Below are 18,864 nucleotides of genomic sequence, written 5' to 3'. Positions count from 1 at the left end.
AACATCAAAGTAAAATAAAAGACATAAAAATCTACATATTGCATAATAACAAATCTTTTCCAGTTGTTGGAATTCTGTCATTTTATGCATTTAGTTAAAGTAAGTAAGACATTTTGTGACTCTGTACCTACGGGGCTATTTATTGAGTAGTAAGTCTAGTCTGTGGCTCTTGACTTCTACTTTGCATTCTAATGACTTTCTAATTCTTCAGTTTTGCCTCCAGAAAAATCGAGAGTTCATTAAAAAAGAAGGGCACATGGGGATATTATTGGACATGACTGGGTAGGTAAGAGTGGAAGGGACAGAAGGAGGATCTCTTTTTATTTTTTAATTTTTTTAAAGGTTTTATTTATTTATTTGAGAGAGAGAGAATGACAGATAGAAAGCACGAGAGGGAAGAAGGTCAGAGGGAGAAGCAGACTCTCCGCTGAGCAGGAAGCCCAATGTGGGACTCAATCCCGGGACTCCAGGATCATGACCTGAGCCAAAGGCAGTTGCTTAACCAACTGAGCCACCCAGGCACCCAAGGAGGATCTCTTTTTAAAAACTGCCTCTTTGTTTATGCAATTGTTTGCTTATGCCCTGTATCATTTACTTGCCATTTTAGATAATTTGCCAGTTATTGATTTAATTATGCTTCACCATCTTCCACATAGGATATAAGCCAAAAAGTATGACTTGCTACTTGGCTTAACTCTGATATAGAGTATGTTTCACCTGAACAATGAAGTAGGGTTTTAGGAATTTTTGCCTGCAGGTAATTGATATGACTGCTAGAGATCATCTCTTGTTTAGTTTTTGTTCTCTAAATAGAACTGATATCTGGCATGATGAAAGACCCCTTTTTGTTTTCTCTACTCATTAACTGTATTTACAGCTGCCTCACACACAATACTCTTACTCAAGTGAAGGAGGAATAACAGAATTTTAATTTAAGGAGTATCCATATGAAGCCTAATTTTCTGCAAAAAGATTGTGGCTATTTCAGCCTGCATTTCAATATTGCTCTACACAATCACTCAGTTTCTAGCTATAGGGTAACATCATGAATGTTTGGTATTGTAAAGGCTCTTACATTTCTACATAAAGATCCCTCCTGAGACCACTGGAAGAACTATGGAAAGTGTAATATGTATCAGCATTTTGTTCTGCTTTGGGACTTACTTTCTTCTACAGTGTGAACTTCAGGCTATGAATAAGACAAAATGCTATTCAGTGGGATGAGAAAAAGCCACTTAACAGGAGGATCCCCCTCATTTCTCAACACTCCTTTGTTCAGTGAGCATGACAATAGCAGTTTCTCTTTTTGTCTTTGCATTATATTTACATATGCCATGTTTTAATCTTAAAAACAACAGTATTAATACTAGTATCACTATTTATAACAATAGTAGTTATGACCAGCTAGTGATTTCTTATTTGTTGTTAAGCACTAGGTGAAGTTAATGCTAAGTACATGAATTAACTCAACAATTAATCCTAACAACTATATAAGGTAGGCGCTATTATAGGACCCTTTTGTCAATGAGTAAATTGAGGCACAGAGAGGATAAAGAACTTTCTCCCAATCACCCTGCAAGCAGAAGAGCTAGTATTGAACTTGAACCTACAGTCTGATACTAGGGCCTGTACTATTTACTACTAGGGCCATATCATGGTCCCCCATACTACTGAGGAAATAATAAGTGTTCACATACTACAGAGATTAACAATAAAGTCCTGAGAAGTCAAGTTACTTATCGAAGGCATATGGCTAGCAATGTCTACTTCACTTAAAAATAAAAGAGAACCCTTTTCCTCTTCCCGTTCTTCCATACTGAAGCCATTCCACCCTCCTGTTTGCAAACATGCAGTTTTCTTCTTAGGGAAAAGAAATTATAGTGAAATTAATAAATTAATTAATAAAAAAGTGCTTAATTTATTGGATAATGGAAAATAACAATCAAAATGATTTTCATTAAAGAATTAGAGAGTATTTTTTATTTTTTTATTTTTTTAAGATTTTATTTATTTATTTGAGAGAGAGAATGAGAGATAGAGAGCACGAGAGGGAAGAGGGTCAGAGGGAGAAGCAGACTCCCCGCTGAGCGGGGAGCCCGACCTGGGACTCAATCCCGGGACTCCAGGATCATAACCTGAGCCGAAGGCAGTCGCCTAACCAACTGAGCCACCCAGGCGCCCTAGAGAGTATTTTTTAAACACATTGTATTTAGGTGTTTAAAGTAACAGCAGTAGAAATATTGAATTTCATGGACTTGAAGGTATCTGAATGAGATTTTTTTTCCCTTTAATATTTTAACTTGCCTTTATCCTAATTAAACACAAGTTTGTTCATCATATGCCAAACAACGACTTCACAAACTTTGACACACTTTGCTATAGGGTTGGATGTTGTTGATCTAAGATGATAACAAGTTACAAGGTTATAAAGTATTTCAAAGCATTTGCCCAATAATTCTACGGAATGGTTGTTCTATAGAGACTTTGCTAACATTATTAATTGCTCTGTTCTAATATGGGTGCAGAAGAACTGAGTGATTTGTTGGAAAAAGTTTTTTTTTCAGTGCATATGAAATTCTGTATGGTTCTAGCATGCTTTTAGGGATGCCAGCAAAACCACTTCTGGATAATAATCATGAATTATTTATACATAAACAACGGTCATCAAGGAATGGGATAGCTAGCCTGTTTTTAACTCTCATCTATATGCTTCAGAATCTTTTGCCACTGGGTATCTCAAAAGGAAACTCTCTTTTGAGGAAAATGTAATTTAATTATGAAAGAAGGTCCTGAGGGATTATATTCTCTTATTGTTTCTTACCTTTGATCTTTTCTGGATAAAGTAAAAGACCAATTTTTAGACCTTGGCATGATAGTTAGCATTTTTCTTGTTAAAAAGAACAAAAAAAAATGATCATACCTGGAAGATAACCCATTTGGAAAGAAAATTTGAGTGTGAAATTTTCCCCAGTATTTCCAAAATGTTTTTATCACCTTAACTTTCTCTGATACTACCTATGTCCCCAGATCTAAAGTAGATAGGAAACCCCACACATGAATAATTAACCAGGTATTCCATAAATCTCATCTAAAATGCCAAATCAACAAAAAGAAGACTTGGCAGGGCATGTTTTGGAAGGCTGATCTGGATTCTATAGTAAGAATAAAAAATAGGGGCATTGTGTGGAAAAGTCACTTCCCTCAATACTGAAGAAGGCAAAAACATACAGGCTCAGAACTGAAAAGAGCTTTGGAAGCCATCTTGCACAAAATTGAGGAAGAAACTAAGTTTAGAAAATAAAAGTGACTTTCAAAGCCACAGAGTTAGTGGCAGAGCAGAAAGGCTTCCAGCCTTCAATTTCTCTGCTGAGTATATTATCATAAACCCTTGGTGCTAAGTTCAAAAGTTATATGAATGTGGGTGTAAGCATCTGAGGAGAATTTTTAGAATACAATCAGTATAACTGACATGCCATACAAATAATCTTCTGCTATAAATTCAGTGTGAAAGAACTAGAAATTCAAATAAGGCAGACACAGCTTTTCTCTCTACAAAAACCTTCATCTGGTTGATCAAGTTATTTGGTGCTTTTGAGTCTATTGGATTGTTAGTTATTTCTTAATAATGCAAAGATGGGAAATAATTTATTTTGCACATCATTTACTTAGAAGGCAGACATGCCATATACATTATATTTGTTGCTGATAAAGATAGTATAGATGCTGAGATTTGTCAGATATTTCCAAACCTTTGATACAGATGACAAAATAACTCCAATAACAATAAAATTTTCTTGTTTTTAAAAGCCTAAATCATTGTTGGAGCACAGTGTCCCTGCTGAAGACTTAACAAGGGAAATCATCAGCAGATGATAAAGAAATGACAATGGACTAATTATCCCATATAAATATAAAAATGTAGAAAGCATAATAGATTTAAAACATTGTCACAGTTAATTGCTCCACTGTGATTCAGACTCTTCCCAGATTTATGCCTGGAGTATTTCCAACACAATTTAAAGAGTAAACTCTATATCGGATTCATAAACAAGTAAGTCCAAAAGTGATTTTAACAATACATTGCTAATATTATAAATGTGTCAGGTCCTGTGCTGGACCCTGAAAAATAGCCCTGCTCTCTACACTATTTCCAGATATTTAAGTAGGAACTCAGATACATGTGATAAAGAAATGAGCGGTGTAATGGAATGCAGGGGAGTGTTGGTTGATGGAATGTGGTCAAATAAAAAAAAAATGCCACTGTTGTTTTTTAACTCTAAGGCTAATTTATTATCCCTGCTATACTTCTGTACTTAATAATTGCTGGCAATAATTGCCAATTGTGAAACAAAATGCATACCATTGACTAATGATATTTAGAAAAAGTGGGAACAGTATACTGCTGTATTTTGGGGTATATTGTTACCATCTATACATACTAAAATTAAATTTATATATGTGATGTGATATACATAGAGTCATGATTACAATATATAAATAGTAATTTATATGTATATATAATACTTTTATTATAATCATATACATGAAATTATAATAGTTTCAAAAATAATGAGAAATTGCAAATATCTTAATAGCATTTTATATGGGAACAGTATTTTTTCTAAAGCTGACTTCTATATGACCAATCTCCAGGTGCTTTAGCTATAACGTATTCTTTTCTCTCTCTTCATAGACTCAGCTTCCGTCTATGTAGAACTTCTGGAATTTTCAATGTTTGAACTTTCTCATTTCTATTCAGATGGTATCTTCATTTTTTTATTTTATTTATTTTTAACAGAGAGAGAGAGAGAGAGCGAGCACAAGCAGAAGAAGCAGCAGGTAGAGGCAGAGGTAGAAGCAGGCTCCCTGCTGAACAGGGAGCCCGATGCGGGCCTTGATCTCAGGACCCCGAGATCATCACCTGAGCCGAAGGCAGATGCTTCACCGTCTGAGCCACCCAGGCGCCCCCAGATGGTATCTTTAAACACCACCCAATTATCGAGATCCCTCAATCCTTCCTCTTACACATTCTTACATGTTTACCATGTTACCAATTCTCTGATACTGGTCCTGTGTATGCCCTCTCTCCTACCATGTCACAACTGTAATATGCTTCCTTCCTGCTCACTGTCATCTGTTCCCTGCAAATTCATCAATGTTGCTATCTTAGGCCACATGCTCAGGATGAATGGGCACTAAAAGAAGATCACACATAACTGGGTATTTTATACTGCAATGCTTGGCATTGCAGACACTCTCTTGCTTTTTCTTGAGGGTTCTGTGGCTATAGTGATTTATCACTAAGTTTTCCCAGTGACAAGTGAGAGGCGTGTTCCTTCTCCTTGTGTTCTCGTATGAAAAACTGACGTTTAGGAGATGCCAGCAAAACCATAGTCAGCCACTTCGGAAACTCCAGCAGACCAAAAACAGGTTATCTCCACCCTTCATTCTTCTTCCCCTTCTCCTCCAGTTATAGCAGTAACCTAACTTCTCACGCAATTTCAACCACCCCTTGAATAAAGGGTTTTCAAAGATGCAAGTTTCCAACGTGGCCGTCTCACTTCCCCTCTCCTGTTCTCAACATCCTTCAGTCATAGGGCACTTCTTCTCAGGTAGCTTATTGATAATGAACACTCAAGGTATCCAAAATTAAGCTAAGTCGTTTTCTGCGTGTTTAAACTCTGAAACAGAAGTGAATTAAATAGAAAGTATATATGTAATTGCTTCTTTTTTGTAGTTGCTCTTCTATTCCTGCCACTCTTACTTCATTAGGTTTTTCTTTTAATCACTGGGTAGAATCTGAAAACCTGCTATACAAAAGAATCTGGAACACTCTAACAACTCTTTGCAGGATTTTTTTACCTTTCTAAAGGGTAAGATCAATTGAGAGATCTATATGTGAAAAAGAAGTAATAAAAGGTCTCCAAATCAGAGTAATCCATAATCCTAATGATCCAGAGATTTGATACTTAATGTACCTGATGCTTAACACCGTCAGATTAAGTTTCAAAAGTTATTTTTTTAAAAAGTTGATATTTTGCAAACTGAATATCCAAGTGGTTTAGTAAGGCTGTGACTCTAATTATGTACCTTCATATACCATATTCCAATGCTTTAATGTAATAATTTCTATCTCATCTCCTGTATCTTGGGAAATGAATGTTCTTGGTCCAATGTATAAGAGTAGACACCATTGTTATCATCAAATCCTTTCTGGAAGTAGCAGAATATAAATATTTAATAAATGGAATTGGATTAGTATCTCATTTTAAAACATGACTATATTGCTTTCTTTGTCTAAACAGCACTGTGAGAAAGTGTTGGTAAGAAATATATTCAGAAATTAATGCTAGAATTATAAAGATGCTGTCACAACTTTACATACTGCCATACTTTTTAGAAAATAAAATTGTTGGGCAATTATTGTCTTTTAAATTTATTACATAAAAATGCAGGAGGCAGATGATGATGACAGTGTTATTCTATTTTCAGAGAAAAGCATCCTGAATACATATGGTGTTCACCACTCCAGAGAGAATAAATGATATTTTGCTGAAAGATGCTCATGGGTAAATTTGTAGTGTAAAAGGATTTGAGACTGAAATGAAATGAATACCATCCGCTAAAGAATGATGTGTTTTTTACTGTCTCCACATCATTCAGCTCTTTGTATGAACTTGCATCAAGGGCTCACTTCATTGCATACTAATGGGTTGCATTAAACCTCATGATACTTTCATACCATTTCTGAAAACTATAAGGAAACTCCCAGTATGAGCATTTCAATAATTCTACCATTTGAGATTCAGGTCAATTTAGTCCGAATATTCTTGTCCAATGTGAATATATGTATAAAATTGTGAGCTGCAGGACAGATAGGTTCAAATTCATACCTTAACTGAGCTAAAAATTGCTATCCTGCTTATTGAATATGCTGTCAAGCTCACAATGTCCTCAAGCGAGAGTACTTACTACAGTTTTCTTCATCTGAATTATCACTGCAGTCATTTTGGCTATCACACCGCCAGTGATCTGGAATACAGTTGTTGTTTCTGCACTGGAATTCGTGAGGTCCGCAAGTCTTTTTATCTGTAATAAAAAGAGCCAGAGTTTGTGACGTTGACTTCCATGAAGACATCCCTCATGATACCCTTACTGCCATGCCCAATCCAGGGCATATGACATTTCCTCAGACCTTAAATCAGTTACCAACTGAGAAGCGTCTCTAGGAAAAGCTGAAGGCAAGTGCTAAATAAAATTCACCCTACTGTCTTGTTTTATGTTGTTATCAGTCATGCTTTCATCACCAGCTAATTACAAAGCAATTGATTGGCCCACACACATAAAGTCAACACAAATCAATCAAAAAAATATTAATAACTACCATTTTCTTGAGGACACTCCCTCCCTAAGCCACCTTCTCTATCTTCTTTAAGGCAGAAAAAGAAATGGTATTAGTCAGACTCTGAGACTGTCATCTTGTCTTTCTCCCTAAGAATTTCTTACTCATAATCTACTTATCAACTGATCTAAACTTATAGATTATAATAAAAATTATAGATTATAATAAAACACCCATACGGACCTTGAAAATTAATAAAGTGCAATCTCACTTGAACTTCTAAACAATCCCCCACTGAGTGCAAGGACAGGTATTAACTAGCTTTTCATTTTACAAATGACAAAAGACAGACAGAGTTTAGAAGCTTGATGAATTTTTACTACCATTAAATAGCACAGTCAATATATATATTTGTGTGTTTTTACTCTTGCTTTACTGCTCTTTACAACAAATCTGTGTTCAAAACTGAGCCAGATGCAGTATGCATGCAATAAGAATTTATTTAAAGTTTGGGTTACATATTCTTAAGTTTCTATAACAGTAATAGCTAACTGTACATAGTTTAAAACAGTGCATCTTAAATTTCAATGTACATATATGTAAATTAGTTGAGAATTTTGCTACAATGGAGATTGTGATTGAGTTGATCTGGATTTCTAAGAAGCTCTCTGGTGATGACATTGTTCTTAGGTCTATGAAACATACTGAGTAGCAAGGATCTGAAACATAAAGATGGGATAAATTCAATAATATAATGATAATAAAATTATAAATGTCAATGTACAATTTAGGACACATTCTCCTTTCATATACTTAGATCAACTCCTTATTCTCAGCTCTTTTAGACATGCACAGTGAGTTTAACAGACTCATAAAAGTTTACAGTTTACTCAGACTAGTAAAAAAAAATTAACTAAAGGAGCGGATAAGCTATTTGTTGCTGGTTGCTACTCGTTCCTTTAAAATGTGTCTTACAAAATTCAAACTCAAATAAGATTATGAAAGCAAAAGTGATTTAGGTATAATTAGAAAATTAAAAAATGAACATTTATTGAGGATCCAACCCACCTCTTGGCTAAGCATTTTCATAAACATGATCATAATCAATCCTCATAACATCCCTCAGAAGTATTATTATATGAATTTAAATGAATGAGAAAAAATAAGTCTCAAAGAGTTTAATTTTTTCAATCTTACAAAAGGGAGTAAATGGCAATGGAGAAATTTATGTCCAGATGTTGCTCCAGAAAAATTTAACATTTCTGTAGAAATTCTCATGACAAACTTCAAATTTTTCAAAGTTGTCAAATTTGTCTATAGATAGATACCTTTACATATGTCTATATATAAAGAGCCTGTATTTCCCTTCCTCCTTCTTCCCTTTCTTCCTTGCAGCCTACCAGCTTGCCAATGATTACTCAGACCCCAATTTATGTCATTGCGTTGAGTGCTGTGTTTTGTGATATATCCTTTTTCCCTATGTTACACCTAAATTTAGATTTTAAAATTGGCTTAAAATCTGTAGAAGTTCTAACATAGCATTTTGTACATTTGACTCAATCAAGAATTGTATTAGGATGATTGGAACTTAAATAATGACCATTGAAAATATGGGATTTGGTACAGAACTATGTAGGTGGTTGTTTCATTTTGGCAATTAAAACAAACTTTTCTGAAACCACTACTCTATTTTTGTTTAACATTAGCTTTATTTATTCCTCTCTACATGTTTCTTGCATTTTTTAAAATATTATTTTAAAATTTTAGAATATAAAAAAGTAAGAAAGATCATACTGGATCAGACAAATAGACTATAGCACCTAGTGTTAGAACATTAGCCCCAAGCAATTTCCCATGGCTACAAAAGTTTCACAATAAGTACTTGAGGATCGATACAATAAGTGTTTTTGAGGGTTTTTTTTCTCCAAATCCTATTTGTACTTTTTTTCTATGTTTAAATATTCATATCATATTTTATGTTTGAAAGAGATCTACACTTATTTCTTAACAAAAACAAGTTACAGTTCATTGAGAAGATTTCCATTTGGGACATGCAGAAACAGTAACATTGAAAGGTTAATTGCCTTATGCAAGGTTATTCAAATTTTATGTTTCCAAATTATTTAACTTTTTGAACCATGGCATTGCTTGTAAAAATTACAAATATAAACTATTCAACCTGTATAGACTTTGTTCTGTATTTAAAGTCTCCCTTGAGGAGATTAATGTAAATATAAATATAAATATAAATATAAATATAAATATAAATATAAATATATATGTATATATATTTTTACAAATGCTCACAGCTGCTTTATTTCTTTTTTTTTATTTTTTTTATTTATTTTTTTTTACATAATTTGTTTTGGTGTAGTGTTCCATGATTCGTTGTTTGTTCATAACACCCAGTGCTCCATGCAGAATGTGCCCTCTTTAATACCCATCACCAGGCTAACCCATCCCCCTACCCTCCTCCCCTCTAGAAACCTCAGTTTGTTTTTCAGAGTCCATCATCTCTCCTGGTTCGTCTCCCACTCTGACTTACTCCCCTTCATTAATAGGAAACTGTATGAGGAAGGTAAAGCAGCAGTTCTCAGATTGGCTACACATGAAAATCACCTGGGAAATTTAAAAATCCCTTTGCCCAGTCAATATCCCACATCAATAAAATCAGACTCTCTGGGATGGAACCCAGAGATCAGTATTTTTATTAAAGCTAGGTGACTGATTCCAATGAGCAGCCAAGATTGAAAATCACTGGCCCAAAAAACTATTGTAGAACAGAACATATATAATTCTACATTATAATACTCTAGAGAAATTAACATAAAATGCTCACAATATGTACAGTTTTCTATTAATTTGAGTTGTAAATAGCTTTAGAACAATGCAATATTTTGGGGGGTATTATAAATATGGAGAAAACAAATGGAGTATCTGAAAACTTGTTTTTTTTTTAAATTTAATATGTTTTCACATGAATTACAGATACTATTACAAATTTGATCCTCCGGAGGGACTACCAAAATGTAAAACTGTATAGGGTGTATACTGCAATAACTATTGACACTTGTAATTACATGAGCTACTTCTGAAAAAAAAAAATCTGGTATCTATGATGTTTTTTGAGCAGGAACTGGGAAAGTGGACTGGGATACAGGAGTGGAAGAGAAATTTAAGTTTCTCATTATGCCAAAAGAAATCCAAAAGAATGTACAAACTACTGGAAGCAATTAGTGAATTTAGTAAGGCTATAGGATACAAGGAAAATATACATATATTTTATTATATTTCTCTATATTAGCAATAACCAGAAATGAAATTTGAAGAAAAAGAAAACTTTTACAATGGTATCAATAAAATAACAAATACCTAGGAATAAAACTAGTGAAATTTGTGTAATATCTCCACACTAAAAACCGTAAAACACTGCTGAGAAAAATTGAATAATGCTTAGGAAAATGCAACAGTGTATCATGCTCATGGATTAGAAAAATCAAAATTGTTAAAATTTTCTACAAATTAATATAAAGAATTAATGCAACCCCTATCAAAATTCTAGCTCATTATTGTTAAAGAAATAGATTATCCTAAAATTATACTGAAATGTAAAGGATTTAGAATAATAAACCAAAACTGAAAAGAAGAAATAGTTGGAGAATCTACAGTATCTGATTTCAAGAGTTACTATAAAGCTATGGTAATTGAGAAAATATAGTACTAAACAAAAATGATACAAAAATATAAACATACATATGTGGTCAGCTCATTTTCAACAAAGGCCTCAAGTCAATTTAATGGGCAAAAGAAAGTCCTTTTTAGCAAATATTGCTGAAACAAGTGGCTATCCATAAGGAAAACATAAATCTTAACCCATCATATTCCATACCAAAAATTAATCTGATATGATCATAAACATAATGGACATGGAAAAATAATTTTCATAATCTTGGAGGAGGCAAATATTTCTTCGGCAGAACACTAAAAGCATTAATAGTACACAAGAAATTGGTAAATTGGACTTCAGAAAATTAAAATGTTTTATTCTTTAAAAATATCATTAAGAAAATGAATAGGCAAGCAACATATTTAAAAAAATATTTGCACCATATATATGGTGGGAAATTACTTAGATCCAGAATATATAGAAATTCCTACATATCTTATACATTAAGAGACAAAAGACTTGAGAAGATACTTTACCAAAAAAAAAGATATTTGAATGACAAAGGTTCTCAAAATCAACAATCATAAATGTACTGCAAATTAAAACCATGAGATTCCACTACATACTTCATGAAATTGCTCAAATCAAAAAAGGCCACACTAAATTTTCATGAGAATACATAGGACCTGAAACTCCCTCTTCTGATTCTTAAAAAGGTAAACATGTAATTACCCTATAACCCAGCAATTTTACATCTAAGTGTTCATGAAAAATGAAAAATGTTCACAAAATAAATTTGCATAAAAATTGTTACAGCAGCCTTATTTATAGTAATCAGCTTCTAAGATATACCCAGTGAGAATATATCCATTCAACTGAAAACTACTCAGGTATAAAAAAAATTATGAATTCTTAAGACATAACTTAGAAATATTTTTAAAACTTCATGCAAATGAAAGATTCACAGGCAAAAGTCTAAATACTGTATGCATCTATGTATATGACATCCAAATACAAGCAAAAGTAATCTATGGTGATAGAGAGGAGTTGGCGGTTGTAGAGGGAAATGTTAGGGGAATAAAAGGTGCATGAGGGAACTTTCTAGGGGGATGGAAATGTTCTGGATCATCAATGTTTTGGTGTTTGTTGCATGCTGTATAAAATTGCCAAAACTCACCAAACTGACCTGAACATTTCAGATCTGAGCATATAATTTTATTTTAATTATATTTTAATTAAAAATGACTCCATTATTAGAATTGCAAGGAATTTGGAAAATCCAAACAATTATACTGTGGTAAATAATTATTCATTTAGTCCCTGAATGCTCAGGTATATTCAAAACAGAAGGGTTGTCTGAAGGAGAATTTTGTTTAAAAAAAAAAAAAAAACTTATTTAAGATCTCAAAATGTAAATGTTCCACCTAAGTATAAGCAATAGCATGTATATCTCACATATATATATATCTCTAGAGATTTCTTTATTTGGCATTTGCAGCTACCATGTATTCATTCTGCCCCAGACATTTGTAGTATCAGTTTGTAATTATCTGTCTTCATTTTTGGGATGAGGATTTTAGTAGTAATAAGAGCACTGGATTTCCTAAGACATAAAATGCAGTTTGTTATCATCTGATATCACTCTGACCCAAAAGTACAGTTAGCTTTGCCTTCTCTAAAAAGCATACCTTTTGAAAATTTTAGATGGCATTCAAAAAATACAAATAAACCAGTATTTTCTTATAGACCTCAACTACAACATATGTCATTTAGAATATAGAATATAAACAATACTGTTGTCAAAAATTGCATCCTTTTTGGAGGTGCCAAAGGTTTTATTTTAATCTGTGAAATAATGATGCTTCAGGCTGTCTATATCAGTTTTTTTTCCTCTTGAGAACATTGTAAAAAAATGTATGTTACTAAAATGTTTCCAGTGATGTTCAGTAGTGAAAATATGTATAGGTCTTATGTGTAGGGATTATATGTAGACCTTTCATATATAACGCGTCTTTTTTTCTGGTTCGCTCTGCAGCATAGGACAAAATAACACATTATATTATTAGGGGAAACGTTCCATCCCTCAATGAATATGTGAAATGATGCCTATTGCATGTGCATATTATGATATATATTATATATGTATTATTATACATGCATATTATATGTAGTATATATAGTATATGTAATGTATATTATATATTATATATTATATATTATATACACATGCATTTTTGTATATTATTCATTTTTAATTTTTATTTTAGAGACAGTGACTGCATGTGCACGAGTGGTGGGGAAGGGGCAGAGGGAGAGGGAGAGAGAGAATCTTAAGCAGGCTCCACACCCAGTGCGGAGCCCAATGTAGGGCTTGATCTCACAACCCTGAGATAAGGACCTGAGCTGAAATCAAGAGTTGGACACTTAATTGATTCAGCCACGCAGGTGCCCCTTTATATTAAATATTCTAAAAAATAATATTTAATGACTCAATAGATATCTAACCAAATTGAAATTATACACTGTTTCACTAATAATATTTTACTATTGCTTTAGAAAACAAAATGTCACTTGTAAATTTGCCATGTATTTTATTCAACAGCTGACCAGAATAAAATAGCTTGGAAAAATTTACATTTTGAGGTATAGGACTCAGTTGGCCAACAATTTGTGAAAATATAATGTATAAAATAATTTTAGCGTAAAGCTGGTAGGAAGACGTTAGCTTGTGATTTAAGAAATGTTGGCATTCCCTCCCCCTACAAAAAACGAAAAAAGGGAATGTGGGGGTTTTGTTGTTCTTGCTAATGTTTTTTTGTAATCACACTTTCCATCTTCCATTTCAGGAAACATTATGATTACAAACAGTTAAGTACCATGCAACAACTGTTGTTACAAAAAAAAGTAAATGTCATAGAAACACTGAGGCAAAAAGAACTATGAGAACAATAAACTTGAGTCTCTATCATGGTAGCTGCTTGTTTATATATTCCAGATTATAACATCATAGAGTCTCAGAAGTATGGGGTTAGAACAGAGTACCTACTCTTGCAGAAAATACTGTTTTCCACTGGGGGCAGGATAACCATCTGTTAGCTATCAAAGCATAGCCTCTTTATGTAGCAGTCATTCATTTTTTTTTTTTAATCAACCACATATAATTCTGATCTCTCAGTCTAAATTCTCCTCTATGTCTCTGTTAGCATCATATGGAAACAATATCTATATATGCTGCTTCACAACTGTTTTAAAGCTCCTTGACATTTTGAGTCCTTCAATAATGATGATACAAGGAATCATATTCTTTTCCTTATTTTCTATAGCAGGTAGGATCACTGACACCTACATTTTGGTAATATGAATATAGTAGATATATACCATTATTATTGGCTGGGTATTTTTGGTCTTTTTGAAATTACTGTTCCAAATTGTAGCTGGTGAAGTTGTTACACGTGGATCACTACCTCTTCTATCATAGGAGAGGACCATAGGACCCAGATGGCCTATTACCCTAGACCACGATTAGTTTGCAATGATCATGTTATTCATGTTTGAAAGAAAGAAAGAAAGAAGAAAAAAGGAAGAAAGAAAGAAAGAAAGAAAGAAAGAAAGAAAGAAAGAAAGAAAGAAAGAAAGAAAGAAAGAAAGGAGAGAGAAAGAAAGAAAAAGAGAGAGAGAGAAAGAAAAAGAAAGAAGAAAGATTTAACAGCTTAAACCTAATAGATGATTTTTCTTCTTTAATATTAAATAAACAGAGGAAAGCAGTGCAAGGATTGTATGGTGGCTAGACAATAGCCTCAGGAACACAGATTTTTATCAATTTGCTCTACCACCTTAATTAATGGCTTCCATTGTTCTTAATCACTCACAGCCCAAGATGATCACCAGTACTTGAGTCATCACGATCCAGGCCTGAAGAATAAAGAGCAAAAAAGCAAAAGAAGAGGGGCTCCTGGGTGGCTCAGTAAAGTTAAGTGTCAGACTCTTGATTTCAACTTAGGTCATGCTCTCAGGGTCATTAGATCAAGCCCCACATCGGGCTTTGCACTGAGCGTGGAGCCTGCCTAAGATTCTCTCTCTCTCCCTCTTCCTCTGCCTGCCCCATGCAACTCTCCGCCTTGCAGGCATGCACTCTCGCTCTCTAAAGAAAGAAAAAAAAGCAAAAGAAGAAGCCCTTCTACTCTGAGAAAAAAAACAAAAACAAAACTCTAAAAACAGTCTTCCTGGAAGTCCTATATTAACACCTCTGCTTATGTTTCAATGGTCTGAACTTAGTCATGTGATAAAACATTGCTGTAAGGGGAGATGGGAAATGTGATGACTTATCCTGAATAGCAATGTGTCAACCTAAGATTTACAGTTCTGTTTCTCAGGGGGGGAATAAAAACTGGGTATAGGGATTGGCATTTTAGGAGTTTCTGTTAAAAACCTACCAAGGCCAATTAAAACCATTGGAGGTGATTTCCATGGTTACTGGAAGAGAGTATTTCTTTCCTTCTGAGATTATAAGTACTATAGTCCAAGTTGCCATGGGTCATTTAAAAACCACATTGGAAGCACCATTCTCAGAAGACACCAACAAAGTAATGAACAGCTTAGAAATGGAGAAAAAGACGATAGGGCTCTTATGATTCTGTGTAAATACCTGTATCCAAATTGTTCCTGAAGTCAACTCCATCCACTCCTTGGAATTGAAGCAGAAAATTTATTTTGACACTGGTTCACATTGGGTTTCTGTCATTTACAGACAAGAGTCCTGACTAATGCAAACATTATACTATTTTATTGCTTAAAAACTGAGGGACTTCTCATATTACTGTTCTTATCTATATGTGCTGATTTACATAGTTCCTAGGCTATATCATTGGTTTATAATTACCTGAGAAATGCAATCTCTTTCTACAAGAAGCCTCAGAATTAGTCTTATTTTAAATTAATTTGCAAATCCAGGTTTCCATGAAGATGGGAGATGGTACAAACACTCTTTTTTTTAGCATATTCTCTATGTGGCATATGCTATTACAACCTCCTCTAGTGATATTGATTATCTGGAAAGCTGCAGGTTGCCTTGCATTGTAAAATGTTTTGGTAGATCTGAAAATTAATTTCATGTTACTTCTCATCAATCAGGGTAATATTCCTCAATGAACACTTACATGCACAGCCTGTTCTTCTAGGGGAAGTGGAAAGAATATGTGGATGCAACAGCAGTTGAGAATAACAATGCCAGATGTGTCTTGTCCCAGTGGGATTCTACTATTTCTGTTTCACTTTTGAGTTTTTATTTATTTTTTAACTTTTACATTATTCTTCTAGGTAGAGAAGAGAAAGGCTTATAAAGTAAAACAAACTACCAATGACATATTTTCTTTAAAAGAGGTGAATCTATAATAAACTAGTTCTCAGGAAGCTCCAATAATGACATTTTATAAATTGCATGTCAATGCAATGTAATTTTCAGTGGAAATTTTTTGAATTCACATTATGCAGTTTTAGAAAGTGTCATATTACATCCTGTAATGCCATCTATCGCACTTGACAAGAATTTGTGATTTTTTTCTTATTTATAAATTTGTATTGTAACTTTATGGTTGTAAACTGGGGGGAAGTAGTTATTATTTCATCTTGGCCAACACACTGTACATCATCTGCCAAACCCCTTCTATTCCATTTTTCATTCTCTTTTCAACAGCCTGTTGTCTTGACAGCTTGTATGGTAATATTGTACAAACAAATTTGCATTCGTGAACCACAGATGAAGAAGCACTCAGTTCTCCATAAATGAAGACGTAGGTCGGGCACCACTCTTCCGAGTCATTCTTGAGTCCCCATTACCGATTCTGGTAGTCATATTCTAGCAATTCTACTCATGTTTCCTCATCTAGCTTACAGAAAAAAAAAAAAAAAAAACCTCTTCCTGCCTTTTTTCCAATATTGATTCTATGTTTTATTTTAAAAACAAAATAAAAGCAATTTGAGGCCACTAAAAGTGAGTCTACCAAAATATTTGCAAATATACCTTTGACTACATCTGTCAAGTTGGTCTGACACAGTTAAGTCAGAGTCACCAGACAATGGCTCAATTCGCTTTACGTTTTTGGATGAACATCAAACTCTGATTTGGTAGGAGATAGTGAAGCATGGTGAAAAGAACCCAAGCACTAAAGTCAGAATTTGACTTGAATGCTAATTCTGGCTCCTATTCATGTACAATTTAAAGTAATTATCTTTTTCGTGCTTTAATTTCCCAAAGGCAAAGAATTAAAGTGAAATACACAGTAATGAAATGAACACCTGACTTAATAAAGAGTAACTAATGAAAATTAAGTAATAGTAATAATTAACTATCTACCTAAATAGTAACGATAGTAGATAAATAAATAGAAAAATAATATGTAAAAGGAAGCAAATAGTAAATAAAAAAAGAAGATGCGGATTTCAATACCAACTTTATCATCAACAAACAATGTACATTTAGGAGGAAAAAAGTGTCATTTATTTAAGACTGCTATGTTGTAGGCACTGCTTTAGGTCCTTTACATTTATAATGTTATCATTTTATTTATTTATTTTTTAAGATTTCATTTATTTATTTGAGAGAGAGAATGAGATAGAGAGAGAGAGAGCACATGAGAGGGGGGAGGGTCAGAGGTAGAAGCAGACTCCCTGCTGAGCAGGGAGCCTGATGTGGGACTCGATCCCAGGACTCCAGGATCATGACCTGAGCCAAAGGCAGTCGCTTAACCAACTGAGCCACCCAGGTGCCCCTCTAATGTTATTATTTTAAGTGAACAAATGATTTTACTATAACTTTTTAAGGCATCTTATTTATTTTATAAGCAAAGACCAGGTAACTTGCTCAAGGTCATAAATATTAAAGTCACATAAGACACTTAAATCCTGTGGGAAATCACATTCCTAATCTGCAAATTTAAAAGGTTAGAAGACCCCTGGGGTCGTTTAAACAAAACGGTGTTTTAATTTTATTATCTGCATATATGTTTAATTATCAGATATATAAAATATTTTCAGCTTGTATTATTCTTATTTCCTGGAAAACAGTATTTTTCTTAATTTTATAAGTAATGCATACAGTATTCTTTATGGGAATATAAGACTATAACAGGGAAGTAGAAACAAATAGCTCATAGCGACATAACAGAAACTCCATTATGTTTTTCTGACTATGAAAATAAATAAAATATTGTACACTGTATATTTCACTAAAACTTACATAGAAATAATTTCTCTAAGTCATTAAAAATTCTTACAAATGCCATTTCTATGGCTGTAAAATATTTATCTAGTTTGGCTAAATAGTTCTCTAGAGTTTGGTATTCAAGGTTTAACTTTTTTCCCCAATTTGAATAAGGAAGATAATATTTGCAATAAAAATACTTTCTTCTACAGTTATATATGTGGATACATGTTTCAAAAGAGTCTTCATTAATGATATTCATGTAATTTTATACTTGATAATCTTTATATCTTTATCTTGTCCTTAGCATACATTCTAAGGTTCCTTGCACAGGAACTAACATTCTTAGATTGAATGTGACATATCTGTTACTTACTTAACAAAGTGACATATTCTTTCTGCTTGATATTCTGAAAGTCTTTCTCACCTAAGATGTATTTATAAATTTATCATTCATGTTTAGAGTTTTTGTAATTATATCAGTCAGTAATTATGAACCTAAAAAAACCCAACTTTTCAATGTAAAATAACAAACCTTTCTTTGGGATTATAAAACTCAGTGGGAGGTGAAGAAGGAGGGCCACTGAGAGAAAATTTCATTTACTTAGAAACATACAATGAGATATACATTATTAAATAAATATCGGGGGTGGGGTG

The 18,864-nt window shown here is 33.4% G+C and overlaps 1 protein-coding gene across 1 annotated transcript in view; it reads right to left on the bottom strand.

The window, feature by feature from the left end:
• Positions 1–18,864, bottom strand: part of LRP1B (LDL receptor related protein 1B) — a 1,894,461-nt gene that overhangs the window by 153,113 nt on the left and 1,722,484 nt on the right. Inside the window, exon 67 of the mRNA XM_073905704.1 lies at positions 6,973–7,089. Within this exon, the coding sequence (XP_073761805.1) occupies positions 6,973–7,089 (117 nt within the window). The remainder of the gene's footprint in view (positions 1–6,972; positions 7,090–18,864) is intronic.

The sequence above is a fragment of the Callorhinus ursinus genome, unplaced genomic scaffold, assembly GCF_003265705.2.
Source record: "Callorhinus ursinus isolate GAN/ISIS: 27379988/994484 unplaced genomic scaffold, GSC_fseal_2.0 scaffold2, whole genome shotgun sequence".
NCBI lineage: Eukaryota > Metazoa > Chordata > Mammalia > Carnivora > Otariidae > Callorhinus > Callorhinus ursinus.
This window is presented reverse-complemented; position numbering and strand designations above follow the sequence as displayed.